The sequence below is a fragment of the Osmerus eperlanus genome, chromosome 18 (assembly GCF_963692335.1).
Source record: "Osmerus eperlanus chromosome 18, fOsmEpe2.1, whole genome shotgun sequence".
Taxonomy (NCBI): domain Eukaryota; kingdom Metazoa; phylum Chordata; class Actinopteri; order Osmeriformes; family Osmeridae; genus Osmerus; species Osmerus eperlanus.
Window position 1 is genome coordinate 10,421,745 of NC_085035.1, and position 20,657 is coordinate 10,442,401.

The 20,657-nt window shown below is 39.8% G+C and overlaps 1 protein-coding gene across 9 annotated transcripts in view; it reads right to left on the reverse strand.

Moving 5' to 3' along the window:
- The window catches only part of nrg1 (neuregulin 1), a 217,288-nt gene that overhangs the window by 48,027 nt on the left and 148,604 nt on the right, over positions 1–20,657 (reverse strand). For 2 of the 9 annotated variants that reach the window (XM_062484680.1, XM_062484681.1), the window contains exon 1: positions 6,459–7,869. The exons of the other annotated variants lie outside the window; for them this stretch is intronic. In XM_062484680.1, the coding sequence (XP_062340664.1) occupies positions 6,459–7,182 (724 nt within the window). In that variant the 5' untranslated portion in view covers positions 7,183–7,869. Of the gene's footprint in view, positions 1–6,458; positions 7,870–20,657 lie in introns of those variants that run through there. 9 annotated transcript variants of the gene reach the window in all.

The window sequence follows — 20,657 nt, forward strand, 5'->3', positions numbered from 1 at the left end:
TAATGTCTACCTATTTTCACTCATACTGTTACTCCCAATGGCACTGCATACCAGAGATGGACACGAGTCTGTGATTCTTATTCATTTATTTCTGACTTGACCTCTAGATGAGACTTGAGAACCATTCAAGATAGTACTGGGATAGGCTTTTCTTTGAATACCATTACATTGTTTAAATGGTTGGGTTACTTGTAACTGTTTTTGTAGTTAGCATAATATGCAAGGCAGTCCCTACAAATCCTAAATCAACTAATCGTGAAAAGAAACCCACAGTGAACAGAAAGCTATTGTCAAAAGGAAGTGGAGACTTGGCTAAAGACTGAAGTAAAGAAAGATATTTTCCTAAATTCCTTGAGACTTGCAACAATCTTTTTTACACAGATTGCCATGTTTATGTATCTGAATGTTTTTGATACAGCAAAGGCAAATGTATTAATATTTTGGATTTGCCAGATTACATTTTCTGTGGGCATCAGTTGAGGCTAGGCTACAGTACAGTGTAGTAGATGTGTCTATTTCATGCATGGAGTTTGATAATTGCCAACAATATCTCGTGGACTAACACAAGTTAAGTGTGGTACATTGGGTGAGGTTGGGACTCGGGTGCGGACATTTTGAAGCATAATGAAACTGACATCATACACTGTGCTGTTGGCTTAAGTCCAATATAACAAATGGCTGCTGAATGAAACGGTGCAAAAATACCATGCAGCCATCTCTCTTTGTGACAGGACCACACCTTCAAGAGCCATGATAGCCAAGTCCCTGAGGAGGGTCAGGCAGAGTGAGCTTCTGAAGCAGATTGCTTACTGTGGCATTTCACACCTGAGCCATTTGTCTCTATCTGGCAATATTGTGATAAAAAATGTTTCATATTCCTAAAGTTGTCTTGGTCACAGTATATCAAAACTGAAAGCTATATCTTATAAAACAAACAAGGATATTTCAGTGTTGTATATTAAGTGTTGACCACATGGTTTATGCAGTCAGATATTTTAAGAAGATGTGTTTTATTTGCAGCAGACACTGCATATCTTTCAAACTGATTCTGACAACACTTCCTAAAGCAAAATAGAAAGAAGAGGCTTTTCTGTCTGTGAGTTACATGGGCAATCAAGCCTCTGTTTGGGGATTTATGGGGTTACCTCTGGTTCAGCTGAGGAAGCCATCAGATGGCACATAATTAGGTAATGGACTTTCTTTAATAAATAGCAAAGTGGATGTACTTTCAACAGCAATAAAGTGAATTCATGTAATTATATCCAAAATAAATGTCCAGGTACTGTATGGTTCTGAATGACTGTGTTTCATAAGAAATGTCATAATATGACCCAAAACATCTGTAATCCACACCACTGTGACCTGCCATCATATCTCCAACTTTCTTCGACGCAAAGGGAGTAAAGCCTTTTTGGAAACTGTGTTGTATTTGCTCAGTCACTTGATAGGTAACTGAAGCAAAATGTAGTAGAAGTCCCTAGGTTGTAAAATGAAGTTACTGAATACACAGAGTAAGCCATTCCCCTTGACATCCAAGTACACAATATACATTCTGACCGTGACATCCAATTAGGTCTGCAGATGGAGGCTTGCTGACATTGTCAATGGAGAATATCACCTAAAATACTGATGAGAATGGCTGCTGCAGGATCACACATACAGAATGGAGGCCTTTATAGACCATTAAAGTAACCAGAGCTTTGATGTTGGCCCCTGAGGGGGATGAGCTATAGTCAGGCCTCTGGAAGGGGTTGTAAAAGATGATCTACACTCAGACCTTGTCAGTGCATACCTAAAAAGTTCATAGTCTTCCTCTGGTAAATGTCAGCTCCTTTTTGCATGTCATTTAATCAGACATCAAAACAATGCACTGATTAGCATGTAAATAAACGTCTCAGGCTCCTGTAATGCAGAATAAATGAAAAGGCTCCCTTGGATATCTATACAGCTATAGATAGCAGATTTGGGAATATTTGACATGCTTTACTGTGATATTAAAGTGGAAAGCATTTTTGTTCAAGCATATTCGATAACTGAGACCTCTGTCCAGTATCATAAGTGATTTCATTCAAATCCAACATAAATTAGTAATAAAAAAAATGAATACTATTGTAATACGTAAACTGTAGTTCCAACTGTAGACACAAAAATTATGGTGTGTGCAAGGTACAATAAAAGAGGGGATGGTCATTTACTAAAATTGACATGTGAACCTAATCAAAGTTCAAAGCAGAACTTAGAAAGCAAGTTATTTGGTGAAAGATTAATGAAACATGTAACATAACATGTACGTGTCCTACAAATAGGATTTGGCAGCAGTGCCCCAAATTCTTCTTTTAAATAACTTTTACATTGATTGACTAGCAAAGTCCGGACAAATATCCCATCTCACTGTGGTACTTTGGAATAAACTGCTTTTTTGAGAAACACTACACCTCCACCCCCTCCAGTAAATGTTTTGTTCATTCAAGTGCCTCATATTGATGGTATTATGCAACATGAGTGTAACTACTGCCTGTTTAGCATTAAAACTCAACGGCGTACCCAAGGCCTATTCCATAAAGGCCGCTCAAAAAAGCTAGATTTAAAATCCCAAACCTGACTTGAATTAACCTAACAAGTCAGTCTGGGCTAAACCGGTTCCATAAAGGCCAATTCTAGTTCACGCAATCCAACTAATTCAAGAAGTCAAGATAATTGCGCGTGCACCCTATTCTTAAGCAGCCCGAGAGGTAGAACATGGATCATATCGATCCACCACGGCAAAACGCAATGTTCACGGCCAAGTGACTTCTTCCAGAAAGAACGTTCCCTTTAAACCGCGTACTATGACAGCTCCCTCATCCCCCACTTCATCAAAATAAAATGACACGCCATGATTGACATGAACGATAGGCTACGTAGGTTGAGGTACTTTTTTATAGCCCTTTACTTCATTGATAAAAAAACAGACACCCTCTAAACACACCTAAATTGACTTTTTGGGTGTGCTTGCCTTCGGCTTGCCTTGATTAGATTACTTGAGTGAATAAGTTCAGTGTTAACTGTCTGATAAGACTGAAATAAAGCTTTTTGGCAACAAAAAGCATGGTTTGGGATTTGTGAAATTGTGGGTCTGTATTACTTCTAAAGGCCCTTGGAAGCTTGTTAGAATACATTGCAACGTAAACTCCATCAAGTACTTAAAGATTTTAGGCCCCTTTCTACCTCTGCCAGGAGGCTATGTCCTACTGTAGTATACACCGATCAGCCATAACATTGTGACCACTGACAGGTGAAGTAAATAATACTGATTACCTCATTATAATGGCACCTTTCAGTGGGTGGGATACATCAGGCAAGAAAGAGAACATTTTGTACTCAAAGTTGATTTTAGAAGAGAAATGGGCAAGCGTAAGGATTTGAGCGACTTTGAAAAGGGCCAAATTGTCATGGCTAGACATCTCCAAAACTGCAGCTCTTGTGGGGTGTTCCCGGTCTGCAGTGGTCAGGGCTCTACGCTAACTTTTTTCCCAAGGAGTACATGTGCTCCTAAATGATAAGATTTAGGAGCACACAAAGAAATTTAGGCCTGAGAAGAGTAGTACAAAATATTTATTACATACATATTTATAATGTGTGTGTCAGTGTGTGCATGTACTAAGGGACAAGTCTGTGGATTTTGGAAAGTAATTTGTGCCAAAACCGGTCATCTTTGTGTTAAGTTGGTTGGCGTCAACATACCCACCCCTTTTTGACATTGGGACCAACATACCCACCCCCTTTTTAGCGTAGTGTCTGTGTTGGGCTGTACGTAAGTCGCTCTGAATAAGAGCGTCTGCTAAATGACTAAATGTACGTAGGCCTACGTTAAAATCATCAATTTGTGCAAGTTAATCCATAACAATCTTAAATTTAAATAGTTATTTCAATGTAAATATGATATTGTATACAAGCAAAAAAATTCTCAATATGTAACCAGTAGCTTACAAAATACAGTTGTTAATAATGTCACTGCCAATAAATATTATTTCTTAAAACAAGATAGGTTGATTGGGAAATTGTTTTCTCTCTTGCAATGAGAGATTCTGGTTTACCCTCAGAAACGAATGAAGTGGCAGCACCCAATGTTAAACGTCTTAAAAGTTTCGAAACAGACGTGTTTAGACGGCAATTTCTGTCATCTCAAGACGGCCAAATGGATCTTTTTAATGCGAACGCTAAATTACAGGTTTTAGCACATATGGCTTTCCATAGTGGAACAGCCCATACCACCAAAATCACACATTGACCCATGCCTACTTTTTGGGGGCATGAATTTGAGCGCAAAATATAAAATATAGCTTTATGTAACATAAACATTTAATGGATTCATATTGTTATTCTGTGGGGGAGTGAGCCACATCATGGCTCAAACCTAGCCAACTTTGTAACGGTTAGCTAGCAAGCTAGGTCTGACTAAAGCACCAGAACAGTTTACACTTACCTACAGTTTGACATTTAACGTTGTCTATTATCATATCAACAGATAGCCCATAGTTTCATAAGTTGTGAATAACATTTTAAAAAGTAAGAAATTGCGACGTTGTGAATTAAAAAATACAAAAATTACCGTGACTGCGAGGGTGAGTAGACTACGCGCCACGAAAATGACAACCCAAAGTTATTTTAACCTAACAGATTCTGAGCTTTTGAGAAAACATTCGGGGCTCATTTAGGGGCAAATGTTCCTGGAAACAGTATTCCCTGATGGCAGTGGCATCTTTCAGCAGAATAATGCATCCTGCCACAAAGCAAACATTGTTCAGGAATGGTTGAGGAACACAACAACGAGTCCAAGGTGTTGACTTTGCCTCCAAATTCCACAGATCTCAATCCAATCGAGCATCTGTGGGATTTGCTGGACAAATAAGTCAGATCCATGGAGGCCCCACCTCACAACTTACAGGACTTGGAGGATCTGCTGCTAATGTCTTGCTGCCAGATACCAGAGCATACCTTCAGACGTTTAGTGGCAAAAGGGGGACCTACACAATATTGGGCAATTAATAGGCATTTCAAATGAAATAACCTGTTCTCATGCACCTTTATACATAAAGTATTGACAGTTAATATCAATATACTACTATCATTTTCATTTTGCTTCCTGGTTAGACAGCTGACCTGCTCTCTGGGTATTGATTTGATCTGAAATGACCAACTAATCCCATTTCCCAATTTAGGACTAAATAACTGACCAAGTAGCTAATGATGAAAATGTGAGTAATGATTTATGATCTTATTCAAACATAGTTGGCCTATGCCACAACTTGAAATGTAAGTTCTCTGCTGAAGACAACTGCTGTGGTAGACAGTTGATGGCAATGCACATGAAATGGTAAAACCTGCAAAAGTATAAGCATCCAGTTCTTGGAAACAACTAATTTAGTACAGACACTGGCAGCCGATATGACTGTGGAAGCTCTGAAAGTCATGGTGGAAAGCAGTTAGAAAGCAGATATCATTGCTGGGATTGTCTTTCTCCATAGCTCAGGGATGGGGGAAATCAATTAGCGTACAGCAGTCTCTGACCTTGAAATGGAGCTCAATCCAAGGAGGAAGTCTTCCAGCACCACAGCATTTAGCTTTAGGAAGTCTATCATCAGCCATCGATTTTCATATTTTCATCTGACAGGAAATGCCTGGTTGGCAATGACCCTTGGGATGCATTAATCGGCAGGCCATCTCCAACTTACTGACAAACGTATGCATGCTACAACTACAGTAAAAAAATGTTTAAAAGTGGCAAGGGAAAATATGTTACTTGCTGTGGATGTAAAATGTTGGTGACTGATTGTAGGGATGTGTTTATTCATTAGTGATGTTGGTACATTTTCCGGGGTAGCTATAGCCTGTGGTGGTTTTGAAAGGGAGTTGCCATTTCCTGCTCTTGGAGGGAGGATAGTAATTCTTGAGAGGATTAGTCACGGCCACTTGTGCTACACTTTGCAAGTCACAGCATGTCTGCTTTCAAACAAGAGACCTCGGCACCAGAACTATTTCCCAGCAAGTTGTTGAACGAAGTATAAGGAGGATAAGACATTCTTAAAAGCTTCAGAGAACTATTCTATTATTTCACAAAATACAATCACAGGCATCTGCTTTTTGCTCATCTGTTTTCTATATTATTGTTAATGCTGATTATTGTATTTCAAATAATGTACATATCTGAAAGTTATATATATTTCAAAAGACACGTGTCTGCCATTTATTTTGAAAATAGTTTTTCTAAAGTCAGTCTCCTACAACAAATTTCCAAATGTAAAAAAAAAAAAGCATTCAATTTATTCTATTTAATAATATTTCAGAATCAAAGTGTTTAAAAGGCCTTAATCCCATTACAGAAAACCAATTTACCCAAATTGGGAAAATAAAGTATAACCACATCCAAATAAGAATCCAATAAATTTGTCAAGAAATACTAAGTGGGTCATACTTACAAAGCTTAGGGACAATGTCATTAGATTCCAGAGTGGGTTGAAGGTTAGAGGTTGGTGCTCCCTTTTTCACTGGTTTTGGGGTGGTAAGGGTCTCAGTCCGTATGGGCAGGTTAGTGCGATACATCAATGCAGAAGTAGGGGTCACCTGGAAAAACTTGTGTAGAAAGGGTACTCCTGTAGGTTTCCCCTCTACCAATACCCCAGGTTGTCCTGTGGTCGTAAATGTTGTGGTTGGACCTGGGGTAGAGGATGGGTGGGGCAAGGACACAGGGAATCCTTGCGTTGGGTCAGCAAAAATGATGGGGTCCTGTCCCATACGTTTGGGATCCAGGTGTGTGGGTGGCTCGTATTCAAAAATCTTGTCCACAAATACCCACTTTAGGCCAGCGGTGCAGAGAGCCAGGCTCAGGAGGCAGGCCAGGATGGGAAGGATGCAGATCTTCTCAGAATGCAGGCAACTGCGCAACTGTTCCATCTCTACACACACACAGCAGGACCCCGCCAAGCCAAGCAATCCCAGGGGCCCCCTTCTTTCTGTGTTGCCACCATCTACACCATCTATGTTTCTCTCTCCGCCCTCATCAACAGCCTCGCCACCTGCCACCGCCTCCTCTGGCGTCTCCTGGGGAACTCGTCCAGGATCAATGGCAGTGGAGCCACTTGGAGACGCTGCTCCTGGTGGAATGACCAGCCCGGAGGAGGAATCCTCCACTCCTTCAGTCATCCTTCACCCTCTTGCTCTCGGATGCGGGCTTTCTAGACTCCTGGACTCGTAACTCAAAGCATTACACTGCTGCAGGTTTTGTAAAGCATGTTCTCCATTATCAGATCGCAGTGTGGTTGTTGGTCGGGGGAGGGAAACTGGAAGGAGGATGCTCTCCAGGGCGGTGTGCGATAACCTTGTTAACGGATGCGTGGAAAGCCAACATACAAGACTTCCATGTCGGAGACGTTCCCCCTCAGAATTCACATGTGAAACACAAGCACAAACCAAGTCCGGGAAAGCAAACATATAATTCTGAGCGCAGGGAAGAAAGCAAAAACGTAACCAGTAATATAAAGTGTTCCTTCTCCTTTTAATTATCTTTCATGGTCCAGTTTAGTTGTGGTCCCAGGGTGGAATTGGCAAGTGTGCTCACTCACCTGAGGACTTGGAGAGCTGAGTGGATTGTCGTGAGAAGGCGATGGGCAAGTTGCAGCTGCATTAGAGGCAGAGGTGGGGACAGAGCAGGCATGCACTGCAGTGGCAGGAGCGACATGCTGTCTGTATGTGTCACGTAAGAGGTAGCCAAGAGAGGCTGAATCATCTGGGAGCTGCAGGTGCCCTTCCTCTCAACAGTCGGATCATTAGCGCAGAAAGAAAGAGACGAGACGCTCGCAACAACACGGAAGAACAAAGTCAGGATACTCCCCCTTTTTCCCCCCCTTCTCTCACACGCCCCTCCTCTTCCCTTTAGCGTCTTTACTCCACTGTCTTTATCTGCTTCTCTCTAGGTCTTTCTCAATGACACTTTACGCACCATTTGGCATGGCCATGCTCTCTTCCCCGGCTGCTCCCAGTCTGAACACAAAGCACACAGCTAAGCAAGTTCGTTCTTGATCCAATTAGGTGGACTGGCAACGAATCACAGGCGAGCAGACGGCACAGCCTCTCTCTTTCTTCTCCCACTCTCTTGCTCACTCACTGGACCATTGATTATGCAAATACAAAAAGGGTGTGTTTTTGTCAAGGGGTGGGAGCCAGTGAAACAGACATATGATCCGTCTAAAGAGGATTGAGCTATTGTTTTACGGTTCCACTTATACATCTCCATTCATTGAAAGAGACTGAAGATGCAAGGATGTATGAAAAACAATTGTTAACATTTTTGTACAACTACTGCATAACCAATATTCCCATTAAAAAAAGCTTGTTTTTAACTTGGTTGTGTGTAGACATTCACATCCAACAGTTAGGCTTCTAAGTCTGTCTCTTTAAATTGCTTTTAAAATCACACGTACTGTTGTGTTATGTGGCGCTGACTCAAGAAAGAGAGAAACCGTTAAGGCTGTCGAGAAGCACCATCGACTAAACATAAATATTGGATGAGTAACGGACTCCTTAAGGTGTATGAAGAGTGAGAAGAAGTCTCAACATCCTATTGAAAAGCAAACAATATTATATCCAATCCCAGCCTTCATGTTACAAATGAGTGAAAAATGAATGTCCTTTAAAAAAAAAATATATATATATATATATATATATTGCCATAAGCAAAGCCAGTGGGTTATAATGGAAAATGATCCATGCTTTATACACATAAAATCTAATTATGCAGAGTTAAGTGACAATGTTGGCTGAAGAGGCACTTTCTATCAAAGGAAGTAGGACGTTGTAGTGTCATCATTATCTAGTTACACTAATTATCACCCTGAGATACGGTTTAATCATAGTTAATTGACAATTCAGTAGAGGCAAATTCACAAATGCTGCGATGATTTTCCTTTGTCACTGAATGAATTTACCACGTTTATGCCTTGCTGATTGAAAAGGTAACAGCCCTTAATCCAGTCTTAACAGGGATTGTGCTTGGATGAGTCTTTTATCAAAAATGATTTAGCATTTAAAGTCTCTTTCCAAAGAGAATCCAAACGCCGCTTTGAAATCAGCAAGATCCATTAGGTTGGTGCTAGAGGAGATCAGACATTGTAATTGATTGATAAATTACAATTCAAACGTTTCATGGGAAATAACTTCAGGAGGACTCAATGTGAATCAATTCTACTGTATTTCAAGTTTGAGAATTGATCGCATCCACAATTTCTCACTAGTCTTGGGACACACAAAAACTATTTTTTATTTTATAACGGAAAGACATTTACCAAACACACAATGAAGATTCAATTTACTGAATACCTTAATTGAAAATCTTCATTTGTTTGTCACATATCACTAGTGTATTTCTCCTTGGATGGAAATGTGGTGTCTTCCACAATGCAAGAGAAGATGGGTTTATTTGCCACAAAATCCACATGGCTGGCTTTAAAACACAATCTCCTAACAGGTCCTGAGTGAGACAGATACACAGGAAGAAATCCCTCCTGTGAGCTGTTAAGCCCCCACCCCCATGGCTAATAGGCTGGGGAGACAATCCAAAGACTGCCATCTGAAAAGGAGAGGCCAGAGGTGGGGGAGGGGCTTAAACAGTGGTCAGAAAGGTCAGGTCAATGTCACACTTCCCATTGACTCATAGATGACCCTTTTCAATCTTCAGAAGGAATTAATATCGATAATGGCATCTATTGGCAAGGCCTTCTTGTCTTGTGGTTTTACTTATCCTCTTGGTCTGGTCTATATGCCAATGGATGAACAACATGGCATATTGAGTTCATTTAAAGCAAGAATCCAGAATCTTATTTATACTGAATGTTAAAAGACCCAATAATAGACAGTAAAGTCATAATGCATTTTATTTATAGTGCACCCTTCATTGTCGGGGCAATCTCAGGAAGCTCCAGTTTATTTTAAACAATCAAGAAAATAGATCAATAACAATAAAAACGTAGGGCTGTCCCCACTCAGTCGACTAGTCGATTGTTTGGTTGATATGCTCTTGGTCGACTAAGATTAGATTAGAAGATTTTAGTCGAGCTGCCGGTGTTACCGTTTTCTCCCTTTCGTTAATCCGTTTTGTTTTTTGCACACAGCACATGAGAACAATTGTAGCTGTTAGCCTAAACTCTACCATACTTTGTCTACAATTGGTGTTATTAATCCTTTAGGCAAAATGGCAAAGAAATCTGTGGTATGGAAGCATTTGATCAAAGTACTGAGTGACTCAAAACATGCACTCTCTGAAACCCAACGGTTTATATTACATAGTTCGACGTCAAATACGATGTAGCATACCACTTGAAAACCGTAAGTTGGCCATCGGATCATTATTTTACAGTGTGTATAGCATGTAGGCTAGGCCTAGGATTTTTATGTTTCAGGAATGAAAGTTTTAGGCTATGTCTGCTTATGCTGTGCTACTGTAGGTCTAACCATCTGCATTTTATTTTGAACAACAGCCTAGTTTTAGATTTTAGATGTTTTTTGGATGTGCTAAGTTGTTGGATTTTACTAGTCAAATAGCTAGTTCTGTATACACATGTCTACAATCAAAGACATGAAACAAGTTTGCAGGTTTATTCCCTAAATTGAAGTTTACAATTTGAATAATCTAGGTTAAAGATATCACATGCAAATCAAATGACATTATCTTCTCCAACAACAAAATCTTTCTCTGTTGCACCGTTCCCCACTCTCGATGATTTGTATGTTAAACAAACAATATTTTACATTGGTTATTATTTATTATCTCTTACAATCAGGCATTTTTTATTTATATCGGCATTCAGTAACAACAGGACTGGTGACACGAGGCTTTGTGGCTTTACTATTAGTAGCCTAATAGCAAATTTGATTGCGGCTGAATCTGGAATGTCCAACAGCTACATTGAGTCAGATCGGGAAAATGTTTGTCTAGTTGTCAATCTCCCTTATGTATATATTTCTTTCAGATTATCTCTTAAAACAGTGAGGTAAAACGTCACACAAAATGGTTTGATGAAAAACATTGTGACATTTATAGAGGGAAAAAAAGTATTTCAAATTTTGATTAGTCAATTTTCAGAAGTGTTTAGTTGAGTCTTGGTGGACCAAAGAAAATCTTAGTCGGGGACAGCCCTACATGCAAGTAATATAAAATGAGTTCAAGAACTTTTAAGTTTAGAGTGAGAGTAACTGCTACAAAGCATTTGACAGGTTATGGATGTAATGTCTTGGCGGTTCTTGTGATTTTTTCTTGCAACCCCAAATGTACGTTTAAAAAAGGATTAGGAAAGTTAACTGTGACATAAAACAAGTCTAATTTGAAGGGTAGGAAATGAACAGTAATCACATTTTCAGAACAAAACCTGTTTTACAGCAATACAGGTTTAGCTATGAGGTAAACAGGTTTAGGAACTCCTTTGTGGAAATTACCTTGACAGAATGGTAGTCAAGATTAATTGATTTATGATATACAGCCTATTTAAGGTCAGAGATATTGCTTGGCCTAGCGATACGGCCATCTGCTACCATTTGGGTCAATAGCCTTTGTACATGGCCAATGTAGTTAAAATACATATATGGTACATACAATTTAAGACAGCAAAGGTTCTTGAATAAAAAATACTTTTACATAAATTGTCTCACATACGAAGAAGGATAAGTTGAGCCAACATCCTGTGAATCCTTTTTCAATATTGTAAGAACACTAACAATCCAACATTTTCTCTCCAGACAAAACATTCACGGCTACACTATCAATAATCTCTCCTTTCCCAATAAAATGTAGAATTTGGAAGTAGTTAAGTTGTTTCAATCCAAGATGAAAGAAGACATGCTCGCCCATGGTTATTATTCTGCAAGCTGAATGTGAATAAATTAATTTCCTTCCACATGCAGCAGTTTACAGGAAGTTCAATTCATTATTTATGGTTGGAAGGGAGCAAGAGACGGGTCTGACCTAGAAAAATTCCAGCGTTGACTTTAAAGGCAGCCTTGGTAGCTGCCTATTGGCAGTAGGAAGGTTACTAGTGCATTAGAAGATGAGGTGATTTTCATGCCAAAAACAGCCAAGCAAAACGTTTATTTACAGTACAGCACTTAGATGTGGGAAAGCGAGCGCTTAAATTAAATAATGTGGACATCTCTGCTGACACTGCCACAGGGGGATTTAGAGTAAGATATACTAGCCATTTTAACCCCCCCCTCCCCCCACCAAAATTAAATAGCATCATTGCCAGGGACAGTTGGTGTTAGGTTAGAGGGGAACCTTTGTACCCAGAGTCTGTTGAGTTATCCAGATAGAGGCTGGAATGTATCACGAGGGGATAGTGTCTAACTATAACTGTCTGTGGGTAGCTCCATCTGATCACTTTGATGTGGCATAAAGAGTTGTGTTATTTACAAGCAATAGTATTAAGGTGTTTTCGCCCACTCTGTGAGAGTGAGAGAACTCCCAATATAATTAGTGCCACAAGCCCACCATATCATTTTTCGAGGAGGTCCTGAAGGACTGTAAAAGAAGAGAGAGGGAGAGGAAAGGAGGGGCAAGCAGTTATTCAGCACTGCTCTATGGGACAGCTCCAGTACAATGCAGTGTCTATGCGTCATGCTAATGCGCCTGAATGTATGCCTGAAGGAGGAGTGGGGGAGCCAATAGCTGTTCTTATTATGCTTGCAGACTGAAATGAGAAACTTAATGCAATACAATGTTTGTTTAATATTGAATAGGAAGTGAGTACACACAGTATAATCTGTGATGTCTGGTCACCTCTCGGATGTTAGGGTTGCAGTGAATGCAAATAATTTGGTGGGAAAAATGTTATTGTCCTAAATTTATCTTAAGAAATGTGTTTACTGTAAGTAAGTCTATGCGTGTATGTATTTGGGTGCATTTGTCTGTCTAGAGTGGAGCAGATTTGTTATGGTCAAACTGGAGATGCGAGGCAATTAGATGATGCAACTTCCAAGACAAGCACACTGAGGGATGGTTTAAACCTTACACTCATGCCTATTGAACAACAGCCAAGCAAAGAAAGCAAAAGCATTTCAAAGTCATTGAGATTTTATACCTTGGTTGCAAACTGAGAAAAACACCTGCCTCTGTGATATTAAAACACCAGAATTCTATCTTTATCGTTGAAATCAGGGAGTCAGGTGGCTGAGCGGTTAGGGAATTGGGCTAGTAATAAGCAGGTTGCCGGTTTGATAGCTGGCCATGCGATATGACGTTGTGTCCTTGGGCAAGGCACTTCACCCTACTTGCCTCGGGGGGATGTCCCTGTACTTACTGTAAGTCAATCTGGATAAGAGCGTCTGCTAAATGACTAAATGTAAATCTAAACTTGATAACGTTTTTCATCGGTTCAACTGTCGAGTCATGCATCTCCTTCACAATCAAAGTCTAAGGTACAATTTTTTATTATATTCTCAGAGTCTGATCAAAGGCTGATGAGAAGAGTATTATGAAAATGGAAGGCTAATTGTCTACAGACTATTTGGCATTATTAAAGGAGTAGGGCCAATGGCCCTCTTCCACACTAAACAAGCTTCTCTGCTTTACACAATTCCTTTCAAACTATTTCCTGACCTTTACACATCCCATTTCTGTTCTTGGGACAGCTACGAAATGTGCTGGCAGGGGACATTGTGAAAATTCCTTTGATGGTATTTTCTGTGCCTTCATTTCTTACACAGCTTTGTGAGGTACTGTGAAGTACTTATTGGCTTTTTGTTTCAAGTCCTTACCCACATAACAGTCAGAAGCATTTGGCGTGACTGTAGAATGCAGAGAAGGCTAGGAGCTCCATTTTAAGCACTGGCCATGCAGATGCTTAGATTACCCATGCCTGCTCTTAAGCCATGTGGGGACAGATGTGACAACTGTGCTGACATGGTTAATCTCTCAGAATATTTGAGACAAACAATTGAGTTGAATAAGCATGGGTTGTGCCACTTTCTTTCCAGGGTCAAAATGTAAAACACTGAAAGAGGGGAACAAGGCTACCCAGAGGAAAATAAACCTAGCAAAGAGCTCTCAAAAATGTCTCATGCATTTCTCGTAGACAAGAATGAGGTATGTATGAAACCAAAACGAGATTATGTCTTATTTCTCCTGTTTCTCATGTTTTTCTCCTGAGAAAAAGCCTCACAAAATCTCAAATTAGTCTCCTTTTGGGTTTCATAATAGATCTCATCAAGCTCTGAAATAAGTCTCAGATTTTCTCAAATTGTGTGCCTCTTTTTGATCTCAGACAGAGATATCAGAGAGCTCTCTTTATAATCTCAATCTATTTACATCCTAGTCTCATTCATGCATCTCATGCTGAGCTCAGACACAACAACCAAATAGCTCTCCACAAGCACTCTCTGAATTCTCATCCAGATGTATTGTTTTCTTTAAAAATTAACGCAACTTGCCCATTGTAATGTCGTTTATATGCTTGTCCATGACGAAAAACAAATTCCCATGACATTTTAAACAGATGTTTTGATATTTACATGGCGAAAATTGGGGTTAACATAATGCAGACAAAAGCAAATTTAACAACGTTTTCACTGGATATTTCAAAATCAATAATCTATCAATATTACTTGCACTTGAAAAGGACAAATAGAAATGGAAAACAGTAGAGAGGATAACCACACTGTAAAGAAAATCCGTAATTTTAACGGTGAAAGGTAGTAAAGTAGCAACAGTAAAAAACTTAATTATAAAACATGAAATAACTGTTGAATTAACAGATAAGTACTGTTAATGTAAATACAAGAAAGTTTGCTAACTTTTGCATTATTGCTTTGTAAAAACTACAACTGTTTTACCGTGAAAACAACGGTAAAGTAGGCCTACACAAAAACCCAAAATGGTAAATCACTGTGTTTAGCCTACTACAGATGCATGCGGTTAGAACTGTTTTTACCCTTTTGTTTTTTCACAATACATCACAATGATATGCTCAACAAGAACATGTGTGTAATAGCAATTTTACGCCAGCACAAAAAATGCTGGTTAAATATACACTGAAAACAATTAGACTGGCCTGGATTGGATTAAACTAAGCAACTTTTGTGTATTTTACACAATTGTTTCATGTTCTTTAGCAAAATGTGATCGCATTGTGTAGAATGCAGAAAGTGTAGGCCTACATGAAATTATTTAGGTCATTTTGTGATAAAGTGAATCAATCAAGTAACCTATCAGCTTTCAAATTGTCTCGCGATAGCCGTGCAATCGCGCATTGCGCGCAAATCACTCACTCAACGGTTTAGTCATCACTCACTCCATGGCTCAACTCAGTGGAAGAAATTTGTCGTTTATCTATCCATGTGTTTCCAGCCATCACTCATCTCAACTATGTAAGTATGCATGGCTAACAATAGCTACCTGGTGATTTGGGGTTTGACTTTCACAATTTTCTAAAGAAATAAGGTAATGTTAGCATTAGGATTACCTTTGGCTATCACATGCAAGGCAACTAGCTACGAACCTTCGTCCACCATCTTAGATAGCCGACACACCATGAGACTAGCTTGCTATAATTTACATAGCTAGTGACACTATATTGTGTCAAACCTGGGAACCGAGTAGGTTTGTCTGAACTTGTGTAATACTTTTGTGTGTTAGCCCCCTTAACTTAGCTATGTGGGGGTGCCCACATGAAACTGGCGGGCCACCTGAGCGTATGTGCATGGCATGGGTCTCCGACCATGTGGAGCCCACATAAGTCTCCGACCACGCGATGTGACTTTCCTACAAATACATACCAAAGACAGCCTAAATCCAAATTTTCAGCTTTCATGTGCTTATTTAGTTGTATAAAAACAACCTCAAATCAGCAACATTAGCAATTTGAGCGGCAAGCCTGAAATTATTGCTAGGCGATGCCGGATATGATGATAAGAATTCGATCTACTGTAAAATCAATTAGATGGTCGAACACTCATGCACCCCAGTTGAGGGGGGAATTGCAGTGCTATAGTCAAAGTTAGAAACCACGTTTTAAACCGACATAACAAAATGCTACAAATGAAGGTACATTATTATTACCAAACATTTTCTGTTATTACATTTACGTTTTTGTGTGACGTTGCCGCCTCAGAATGGGTGGAGACTAACATCGTTCCACTAAATATATTTATGAGAAACCCTGCTCTAGAACTTAGGCTACACAATGTATTAATTGCATGCATGATACAAGTGTTTTTCTGTTGCAGCAGATTTACATTTTCTCACTACATTGTCACCTGGCGTCAGCTCTGTAACCGTGGGCTCAAGTTTTTGTGGTGAGTATTACATGAAGTTGCAATTGCCATTATTGTTGTATGGACTGTTTATGTCAAGACCGTTGATGGAGGTTCTTTCTCAGACATTCACTTGCATGTATTTCAAAAACACAAAACCTACGGCAGTGAAAACCATCTGATCCCGGTAATCATGAGTTCATAATTACGATGGTGTATTCTGTCTGTTATTTTGACTATTTTGGTTCTTGGAGTGGTATTTTTATAGCAAAGTTTTAACATTGGAGTGAACTAGTGTTGCACAGTAAACCTGTACTAAAAAGAGACACTTTTACATAGCTTCAGTGTTCCTGTGCATGCATGGGAGACTGACAGAACTTCTCTGTAGCACTCCATCCAGTCCAGAACCCGGGGTCCTGAAGTCTCGACTTTTACGATACTCAAACGATGCGATGTTAATATACCTCTCTGATCTAACGAGTCTGACTAGCTGTCGTGACCTCTCAGGTGGGCTTTGGCTACGATGGAGAGCTGGAGAGATGGTTGTTCTGCTAGGTTCTCCTGTCTCTGCACAGGAACTGCAGCTCTTTTGCAGTGATCGTCAAGGAGCCTAATGACGAATTATGGTCAGAATTATGTAGGCCCATGCTTAACCCCTTCACCAAGTTTCATACAAATCGGGCTGGTAGTTTTTGCGTAATCCTGTTCACACACATACAGACCGACATTCAAACACACACACGGGAGAGAAAACATTACCTTCCGCCCTGCAACGGTTTTGTCTGGGGGTGTTTAAACCCAAAAAAGTCCCACACAGCTTCCTTTTTGGGACTGAGGCCATTGTACAACAGGTAATGCGTAGCGTTAGCATGCCAAGTTGATGCCTTCTCTGCGGAGTGCAGACTGCTTTGCTCTCGCGAGTCACGTGACCAAATCGCAGCCGTTGCCATGTTTTAACATATCGCAATATTATTGCAAATGCGATTAGTTGTTGAGCCCTAAAAGGAGGGGGGTGTTTTGTGTGTGATCAGGGCAAAAACTGGACATTGACTATTTCCCTGGTAACAATTAAGTCAGGATTTTCCACACCATGGTTACAGTACGCAAGGGGAATTTATCTTAAATTTGTGCTTTCTTTTATTCTTGCAGCCTACATCATGCGCTGTGGAACTCTCGGCGGATGGACACCTGTGGAGAAGGCCAGGGTCAAAAAAGCCTTCATCAACAAATGCCGTCTGAGGGTCGAAAATACACAGATATTAGGAGTGGAACGGTACATGTATTCGTATTAAACCGTACGATATGGGCGTCATGGTTCGGTGCATGAAATTACACGGAAAATACACGGTATAAAAATGAATAAAACTTAATTTAAACTTAATTAATTAATGTAATACGGAACTACTGTTAGATACTCGTGTTCTTTAGGGACATCTAATATGTAGCTCTGAAGCTCTGATTGGCACCGCCGTAAGTCAGAGATAGCTAGCAGCACTAAGGACGAGTATGGCGAGTGGTGGCGACCCACGAGAGATAGAGGACCCGCCGGCCTCTTTAAGTTAAAGTTTGGGAAAACTTTGGTTTCCCATTCAGTTACAGTAGTACAGGCGAGAGAGTGGTGGATAAGACAAGCACTGTGTGTCTGCGTTGTTCAGCAGTTGTGGGCAGTGACGTGCAGTCTGGGTAGGCAAGGTAGGCACTGCCTACTTGTGATTTATATATATAATATGTGTGTTATTCCAATTGTTTAGACGTTACGATGACAAATGTAGCAGTTACGCATAATCAAATACAAAAAAATTGTAGAATAGGCAGTGCTTTTACTGTTCGTTCACTGCGGATGACAAGCGAAAAACTCACTTGCGCACTTCCATCCTGTATTCTTCAACATGTACGTTGAAAAGCACAACTCTGCTGTGCCTTTGCACGTAAATACGTTATGCCAGTAATCACCTACGTTACGTATCCAACATGGACCAATTAAAATTGAGATATTACTGGACATTTGCGCAGCTAACGTCATTACATCAGCTACATTGTAAGCGTAATCCCTGCAAAATTCAAGTCAAAATGACAGCAGCGGTGTCTGCCGATATCACAGACTGACATCACCGCACGTCACTGATTGTGGAGTATGTGAGTGGAAATACATCTAACATGCTAACGCATATAACGCATCTGGCGTGTGCTAAATGACTAAAAATATCCGACGCCATCACCCAGGTGTGCCAATCACTGGAACGAGACAAAAAAAAAAAAACTGTCCTACTTCTCCCTACAGTGCTTAACCAGCCATTAGATACACGTACAAATAGGGCCCAAAAAATCAGTGACGCAATCGGAATTGACATGTCATCTTCAATGCGCCCGTATTCACTCATAGAGGAACCTGGTTTGTTTTGCTTTTCCCTCCGTTTTACCGAACTCGTACCGAACCGTGATGTCTGAACCGAACCGTGACTTCAGTGTACCGTTCCACCCCTAATAGATATACATTCTTTATATGTTAAGTTCAGATTTTTCTTCTGCTAATGTTCAGTGTCCACTAAAAGTTTTGTTTTTGCTCAGATATACTGTATATATCTATATAAGGATCCCTACAGAGATGGCCCTTTCTGTCAAAGTGATCATTTTTGTTTAACATTAAATAAAGAGTCCATTTGCATGCATTTGTTGAAAGTTTCCTTGATTTTTTTCATTAATATATAAATATATATGACTCATATATTGCTCAATATTAGCTCTGGTACTGCTCATTTTCTTTCCTAATGAGAACAACGTGAGCCATTAATGAGACTGAGCAAGTTATCTCCATCAAGTCTCAACTATGACTCCTGCTAATGTTGCTCTGTCTCACCTATTGCTCCTAGTGAATTTTAGGAGCAACATATGAGAAATGGATATATGACTCATATATTGCCTCTGGTACTGCTCATTTTCTTTCCTAATGAGAACAACGTGAGCCATTAATGAGACTGAGCAAGTTATCTCCATCAAGTCTCAACTATGACTCCTGCTAATGTTGCTCTGTCTCACCTATTGCTCCTAGTGAATTTTAGGAGCAACACTTGAGAAATGCTTCAGACAAAATTGAAATTAAAACGAGGCTGAACTGAGAGTCACAGTTTTGTCTCATGAGCTGTAGAATAGCAACCTTTGAGCAATAACATTGTCCTCTGGGTAGGCTCTGCTTTAACTTCTACAGAACTGTAGTGTACCAAACTGGTGCCATAATGTTTTTGATTGTGTAACTTTTGACATCTGTCTTTACCCTCATTTAATTGGAGAACAGCAAGCAAATGCCTTCTACTGGCATGTCATGTTTGAAGAACATGTTCTATCTGTTTTTATTAACATAAAAATCCTATAATCCGAGTTTCACATATATCAATTGGTATCTGCATATTTAAAGTATACACTGTAGATCTGCATAACGTGAACTAATTTAGTGAAAATGTAGATAGCCAGATGAAAACAGAATGCTTCTGGACACAACTCATCAGAACAATGGATTCAAGGGATGCTAGTGGGATTCAAATCTTCAAAGCTTTCCTCCCATGGTGGATATATAGGCACATTTAGAAAAAAGATCAAAACAAGAATGCCAAACACATTCTTACAATAAACTTTGTTCTTTTTAATAGCCAACACAGATGACTGGAACAGTCTATTTCTTAACCACTCATTAACTGCAATATTAGCAGTGACAGAAAACATTCACTAGAACAATTGGAAGCTTTTTTTGGATGTGCACCAAGTCCTTTGACGAAACTCAACAAGAACACATAGCGAATACTGTAACTCCAAAAAGAACAACCTTATTAACCAACAAGCTTATTAAGTTGGTCTACTAGATATGTGGAGCAATCTCCTGGACTCAGGTTATTGATAATTTACATGATTAAATTACATTTTCTAGTGAGACCACAGCTAGTGAGAGTTGTAGATGGATGAATTTCATCCCGTCATCCAACAGTCTAGACCAGGGGTCCCCAAACTACGGTCCGCGGGCCGAATATGGCCCGCCCACACATTTGGACCGGCCCTCTGAACAATGCCAGACATATTTTGAAAATGTAATTTTAAATAGGCCTTTATGTATGGCTATATATCCCTTGATATTTACGGATGTACGGTGCATAACAAAATAAACTAATCTTGCATAATACATTTAAAATCATTAGAAAATCTCCACAATAATACTGGTAGTCACTCCGGCCCATGTCATTTTCGGTGTAGTTTGTGCGATAGACTAATGCATTCTGCAGAGAAGGGAGACTGGCGTTGGTCACGGTTTGGAATGGGAGAAAACAGGACAAGGCGTGTGTTGCTTAGGCGGCCGCTTTAACTGAAAAGTGCTGCGGGAAACCCTGGCTCCTGTCATT